The following is a 7,226-nucleotide window of genomic DNA, read 5'->3' on the forward strand; positions in this document are numbered from 1 at the left end:
TGACCCAGGAACCTGCTCACTCTTCCTCAGTGAATGCATTTAGGGAGCAAAGCAGTTGATTTTTACGCTGTGCATGGTCAGATAATTTCAGACTCCTGCGCGCTTCCTCTGAAGCACACTCCTGCGAAGATAGCCACTCTTCCCTGTATTATCAACACTGTTTTCAGCACAAATCCAAAACACAGCCCCATACTAGCTACTACAAAGAAAATAAACTCTATCCCAGCCAAAACCAGCACAGTTTCTCTCACTCATCTGGGGGGTGCAGCCCCACAGTTCAGTAACTCTCATCTGGATTGCTAGGCTACCATCTCCCTCCTCTCTACCCTCACTGACACAAAAAGGTCCAGCTGCACTTGTAAGAAAGCTGCGCTTTAAGAACCTGACTGACTCGCAACTCAGCACAAAAGTATTTATGCTGAAATGCGTAACAAAATTATTGGTTAAAAGGAGCATAAAGCTGGCTTTTATCAAAGCCCTCATTTTCTCTTTGCACTTTTATGGCAAGTTCCACTCATCTGCTGTGGTTTCTTTCTGTGTCCCCCAGCAGCTGCAAAATACTTGGTGGTTTAGTGTTCCTTTGATTCTAGGGTTTGGCCTTTATTAACCTGGCTTTGCAGAAGGCAGGGAAGCATTTCCCTGCACTATTTGTGGAAGGACCCCGAAGCTATTTCCTCTCTATTGTTTCCTTTCCTCCTACTTTTCTTGTTCCTGCCAGGAGTGTAACGTCAGACACGTAAAATGACCTTCAGAGAATATTCATAATACATTTCAGATACCCCTCTTCTCCCTAATACCACGCGTTGTAGAAACTGCCCGTGCTGATACGGCAGTATCTGTTCACACAGTGTAACAGTTCTGCTCTGTAGTGCTGGTGGTTTAGGGAAATAAGCAAGGCAAGATATGTAGATGTAATGTCACAATAGCTCTCCTAGCACAACTGGCCTTGTTTTTATCAATCCACAGCTCTTTTCTGAACTCTGCTGAGCTCCTCGTCTCCATATGTGGTGGCAGCAGGTGCCACAGACACATTGAGCTGCAGGTACCACAAAGATCCTACCTTAAGCCCTCCTGGCTGCCTACGTGACGACTAGCTGAATGGCAGAGCTCTAGAACACAGCAGGGAGGCAAACAGCAAAGTCCTCCAAGTTATTATTTCAAAGTCCATATCATCATAACCGCTCTGCCAAAGATTTCTGTTAAGAGCTAAGCAATCACAGAGAGACCTTGGGTTTTGTCAGGCCCAGAAACCAAGACCTTTTTGCTGACTTGTGGAGCTGGGGAGAGAGGAAGCCTTGAATTCCAGTCCCTGCTCCAAGCATCACTTACCTATTTCAGTGAAATGTACTTAATTTAGGGGAGGGTGTGAATGTGACCTCTTGGCAAGGGATGACTTGTGGCAGTTACCCAAGACAGCTCAGCTGATCTCATAGCCTCCTGCTGCCAAAACCGGGAAGACCTGCACCTTGCCATTGCCTCCCGATTACCTCATGCAGGCTGCAGAGCTCAAACTCCCATGCTTCATCAACCCAGCAGCCCAAGAACAGCAGCTTTACACTAAGTTAGCAAATTGAACGGTCTCAGCAAAGGGTTCAGCAGCTGGCTTGAGGGAGAGGTTTGGGTGGGAGAGGGAGCAGAGAGGTGAAGTTACACAAGGCATCAATATCAGCCTAAGCCCAGACCATGGTTTTGGGGCTCTGAACCAGTCTCAACACCTGAGTCAGAGTGGAGCAAGATTTGTTTTTACCCATCCTAAATACATTTATATATATGGTATATAAGCACCTAACCAATACAAACAGGCATGCCTTAAATTCAGACTGGGAAGCAATTAGACAAACTTGTTATTTGCCGCCACCCAAAAGCAGCACTGAGGCAAGGCCCCAGGTGCCGGAGTTTTGTGTCCTGCTATGCACGGTCCTCACCCACCTCGCTGCTGGAATCGGCCAGCGCAAGGGAGCAGGTTTGTTAGTATTCCCTCTCTTGGCAGGGCTACAGCTTAATGCAGAATGGGTCTTATGAGTAAAGTCTACGCAGCTATTTATGTAGAAGAATCAATTTTCAAATTAATTTAAAAGCAACCTGCATGTGGAAATAAGGGTTTCTGCTCTGTCTTGTTGTTGATGATAAAGAAAGATAAGCTGCAAGATGAGCGTTAACAGGTCTTGTGCGAGCGCTTCCTGTACCTGAAGGTTGGCTCTTGTCTATCCTTCTTTTCCTAGAAGTTCCTGCAGGCAACTGGAAAACAGTTTTTCAATATGCCAGATAAAAAGCAGTTAAAAGATCATGTTTATTTGTGAGACTATCCAAATTTTTATTAGCTGTCATTAACACAAAAACTGTTCAGCGCTTCATTAGATACTCCCAAATCTGATGTCACTGTCTGTTGCATAAACACAGCAGACCTTCCCCCTAAGGCGAGGTTTGCTGACTGCAGATGTTCTTCCTCTAAATTTCAGTTAACATCACAGTGCAACTGCCCTGGGCTCAAATTCCACAAAAGTGATGCTGCCTTTTCCCTCCTCACCATTTTTATTTCCCCTCATAATTCTCACTTCAGCTTTCGGGATGTGAATTAGCCCAGGTGATGGGCCCCCGAGCATCAGCAGTCAAACTGCAGAGCTCTACTGCATGGCTGCACCTTCACCGGCACCACATCCCTGCCTGTGCTGCTTGGACTTCAAGGGTGTCTCACGATTTCCCCAAGCTGCAGGAAGCCAAGATCTCACCTGAGCTTGAAAGATCCCAAGATCTTGTGGTACAAAAGTTTCCTCCCATGAATTCCTAATGGACTGTATATTTCTTCTTAGCGTTTCCACAAACTGTGTGATCCTACTTCATATTTAAGGCAGCAGGAACCAAACCTGGATCCCGTGGAGGATGTATCCATTCAGCACATCTCTCCTCTCACACTAAAGGGCAGGAGGAGCTTTCCTTACTCACCGTCACTGAGCAACGCCACACTGAAGCGGATTCAAATCGCAGCAGTGCTGATGTGAAGAAGGCCTTTGACCCGAGGTCTCCCATCTCTCCAGGAAGCATGCTACTGACTGGGAAAAGCTGCTGCCACCACCTCAGCTCTGTCCCAGTGCCACCCACTGGCTACTCCCCAATATCAGGAATCCACATGTACAATTTTTTTGAGAAGTGTCATTTACTCAGCATTAATCAAGCCGGTATCCACAAGCCTGTTCTGCACAGTGGCGTCTTCAAAATGAAACTATTGCACAGCACATATTATATTTTAGTAACACTGACTATAATCTAGGTATTACAGGTCAAAACACATTCCGTAAGAGACAACAATCTAAGTGAAAGTGTGAAATTAAAGTGACATGATCCCACTATTTCTTTGTGCCTGTGCAGAACCCAAATGAAGCTCTCCTGCCCTCTAGGTACACTTCCTTGATGAACCTGTGCAGTTACCAGGCTTAAGGCTAAACAAGAAGGGCAGGAGGAAAGACCTTTTCATGTCAAATGTGCATCTGACACATTTAGCAAGGACATAGCACAAGACTCACCTCCTACCCAAGTGAGAGCCTCAATCACCAGACTAGAGAGTTATGCTTCTCTCCCTTCCATTAATAAATCTTGACTGCCCACAGCAAAGGTTTCTAATAGAGCAGCCCCAGAACAGCCAACATCTTGGTTGTTCTACTTCTACAGTAAAGGCAGAGTCTCCAAATCCTAAAAGCATAGGTGCTCAAGCACTGGATGAAGAAAGAACTTGTTCCTCCCTCACCCGCTGTCAGGATGCCTTTCTGGAAAACCTGCCTGAGGCTGTGCCTGCCTTACAGACTCCTGCCAGCAAAACCATTTTAGTAGAGGAGTGAGGAAAAAGTCTCCCCCACAGCCTTGTGGCAGCAACATTGCTAATCTTTAAGTACAACTGATCTTTATTTTGGTGGCAAATACGACTTCATCATCCCAGCGCAATGACAGTTGTGCCTTTACAGCTGCATTGGTACCAAAAGTGTTTATTAGCATAGCATACCGATACCCCTCCTGCAGTAAGGCATGTCTTCTGGGACCCAAGACGATCACTGTAAAGCTGCTGTATTACCAAAAGATAAATACAGTGAGAACCATGGCTGGTACAGCCTCCTTCAATTTTCAGTCAGCTTTGTGCCCATCTTTTAAAAGGCAGAGACCAAAACTGGACACAATATCCCAGCATTGCTCCTACCAACTGCTTTTACAGAAGAGAAATTCCTTCCCGACTTCTCTGTTTAATACACACACGGCTGTTTTGACATTCTTCAGCACTGAGACACGCAGTCACTGGACACTGCTTGTCCAATGATTCAATTCCTTTTCAGGTTGGAATCTCTTCATTCTTGCTGCCTGGAAATACTATGATCTTGCAAATTTCCTTTATTTGCCATTCTATCAGCCTATGCTGTCTGCAAACTCTACCTGTATCTTATTTTATTTCCAAGTACTCAGTTAATAAAACTGCACACAACATTAGTTAAAATGCCTTACACACACTTTAGGGGTCATATACTCTTACAGGTTACAGTTGTCAAGTAGGATGAGGTTTTAGAGAACCTAAATGTTAGGGTTTGGGGCAGGGAACATTTCTTCTGAAAATCAACAGAAGATACAGCCTTAAACCCTACAACTGCTTTGGCTGTAGTTCAGACAATTTAAGCTACCATGATGATTCAATGCAGCAGTCCTGTCCTCCCTTTGTCCTTGTGCCAGCACCCACATTTACATGGCTGCGTCACAAACCGATCAGCCTGAAAGAGACATCTTAGCACGTTTGAAAAACAGCAGCCACACAAGGAAGAAGTGACGGAGAGCAGTCAGGAAGGCCTGGGGCTGCTTCTAGCAACAGTGGCAGATCAAGCTATTTGGCAAAACTGTCACAGTGAGCCATCCCTGCAGTCACAGGGGACTCTCCTGCCAACGACGTCCTTCCTGTGTGGGCTCAGGTGAGGAGCTGGCTGTGCCAGTGCCACGCCTCTCGGTGCCGGTGGGTCCGTGGATCTGGGCTGTGGGGTGACCAGCTGGGCTGTAGGTCAGTCAAGGCGTGGGGTAGCCAGGCTGTGGTCAGTCAGGTGTGGGGTGGCCAAGCCGCGGTCAAGTCCACTGGGCCTTGGCTCAGTCTGTCGCTGTCAGGCAGCAGGGCAGCCAGGCTGCAGGGCAGGCGGAGCTCCCGGTGGCCGAGCCCAGCTCCCCAAGCGCGTGCCCGGGACCATCGCCCCCGTCCCCAGCCCAGGCAGCAGCGCCGGTGTCACTCGTGGGCCACGCGCTCCAGCGCCACATAAAAGCTGTCCTTGTCGTCGAGGCAGTGCCAGCCGATGGGCCCCGCCTCGCAGTCAGCGCAGACCAGGAACTTGACGTTGCCCACGTCGCGGGTGAAGCCCACGTTCTCGAAGGAGAACATGTCGCGCACCAGCCAGTGCTCCCTCACCACGTCCCCGCCGCCGCCCGCCGCCGCCGCCGCCGCCTTCTTCCTCATGGTGGGCAGGAGGAGCTGCGGGAAACACAGCGTCACCGCCCCGCCAGCAGGGGGCGCCTCTCCCTCCCGCCGCCTCCCCCAGCTCCCTCCCTCCTCCCGCATCCCGCATCCCGGTACCTCACGGCGGGCGAAGGTGGCGGCGCCGGGCAGCAGCACCCGGGACCCGCAGCGCTGGCACAGCACCGCCTTCAGGTTCCGGCCCTGCGCGCACACCAGCTCTGCCGAGCCCGGTGCGGCGGCGGGAGAAGGAGAAGGAGGAAGCGCCGCCGCCGGCTCCATCTCGGCGCAGCCCGACGCCATGGCCGCGCAGCCGCACTGGATGCCGCCGCCGTCCGAGGGGCGGGGCCATGGCGGTGACGTCAGGCCGCGCCGTGCTCATGCGCGGAGCTGAGGGGTGGCTCCGGCTCGCCTCAGCGGCTCAGCTCCGGGCCGCGGCCCGGCGGACCCCGCCCGCACCTCGGTGCCGCCGACAGCCCAGGAGCAGCTTCCGCGCTGTGAAGCAGCGAGGTTTAAATGGCCCCGGGGCTCCTGCCAGGCCCGTGGTGTCTGAGGCGACTCCCGTGGCTGTGGGGGTGCCCCGCGGCTCGGGCTCGCCGCCAGCCGCCGTGGGGGCCCCCGTGCTAAGGCATGGGTGAAGCGAGGGGGCCTGACAAAGCTTCCCGTCCCCGCTCTGCGGATGGGCGGGCAGCGCGGGCTGAGCAGCGGTACGGCGCGGAGGATCCCTGTGTCAGGCCGGGCTGGTCACAAGCTGGCAGCGAGCAGCGGCAGCGCAAGGCCGTTTGCCCGCCAGCTGGGCCCGTCGGGGACAGCCGCTTCCCGGCGTGGGGACCTGGAGACGCCTGACTTCTGTTACAGCCGTCAGAGAAAGCTGATGCTGGACAAAGGGAAACTGTCTCCCTGCGAAGCTGCTGCACGTATTTTGCATGTAGCGATTGCATCAGCGTTTCTGAGAGCCTGCCCTGCGCCATGCTCTTTTCCTGCCACACACAGCAGCTCACTTAGCTGCTTGGTACAGAGAGAACCCCCTCAGAAACGGGGAAGGGGAGGGCAAGAGTGCACTGAAGGGGACAAGGTGCCGACATTCAGAACAAAATGTTTTCCAGGAGGGGAAGCCAGAGTTCAGCCAGACCCTAAAGAGCCTGGGAAAAGCAGGAGGCTGTGTCAGTGCTTACGGGCAGCAGTGCTGGAGATGAGGCCCTGGGGCCCAAGTGACTCTTGGGCTTGCTCTTCACTGAGCAACTTTGAGGCACTGTGGCTTCATGCTGACCTGCTGCTAGCAGCCCGCCGTTAGCACTGTTGGAAAGATTGAAGCAGGCCTGTTGATTGTAGCCACTGCTTCTTTAGGGGGTAAAACAGATCCCAGAAGAGCCCTGATTCTTGCTTTTTCCAGACCATTTACTGTAAATATACACCATTCTCCTGGTACCTCGCTGTGCCCCAACTGGCTGCTCCTGAAAACTCTCAGGAGAAGCCAGAAATGGGAACGGATGTTCAAGGCACTAAATAAAGATACAGGATTTCATCAGCACTCCAGCTGCTCACCTCAGGCTCCAGCCTCGGCAATCGCAGTCTTGAATGCTGTGTCAGCCTCAGCTCTGCTCCCTGCCATGAGCTGCAAGGTGAGGGTGGCTGGTAGACACAAACCCCACAGTCCTGTGAAGCAGGTTGGTGTTTGTAAGGTGGAAGCGTATGGGGCATCAGAGCTCCTGAGCCATCTCTGGGTGCGTGCTGGGGCTTGTGGAGCCGAGAGGGGAGC

The 7,226-nt window shown here is 51.9% G+C and overlaps 1 protein-coding gene across 1 annotated transcript; it reads right to left on the reverse strand.

Moving 5' to 3' along the window:
• Positions 1–4,356: 4,356 nt before the first annotated feature.
• RABIF (RAB interacting factor) lies at positions 4,357–5,819 on the reverse strand. Its single transcript, XM_075521652.1, has 2 exons — positions 5,588–5,819; positions 4,357–5,485 (listed from the first exon to the last, which is right to left on the reverse strand). Exons 1-2 carry the CDS (start codon positions 5,768–5,770, stop codon positions 5,243–5,245), a joined length of 426 nt encoding a protein of 141 aa, XP_075377767.1. The 5' UTR covers positions 5,771–5,819; the 3' UTR covers positions 4,357–5,242.
• Between the last annotated feature and the right edge of the window lie 1,407 nt (positions 5,820–7,226).

The sequence above is a fragment of the Mycteria americana genome, chromosome 20 (assembly GCF_035582795.1).
Source record: "Mycteria americana isolate JAX WOST 10 ecotype Jacksonville Zoo and Gardens chromosome 20, USCA_MyAme_1.0, whole genome shotgun sequence".
NCBI lineage: Eukaryota > Metazoa > Chordata > Aves > Ciconiiformes > Ciconiidae > Mycteria > Mycteria americana.

Bases quoted from the DNA above. Each gene is read 5' to 3' on its own strand.
- RABIF (XM_075521652.1), bottom strand. From the start codon at position 5,770: ATGGCGTCGGGCTGCGCCGAGATGGAGCCGGCGGCGGCGCTTCCTCCT. The intron at 5,486-5,587 runs GTACCGGGATGC...TGTTTCCCGCAG, and splicing joins CCACCTTCGCCCGCCGTGAG to CTCCTCCTGCCCACCATGAG.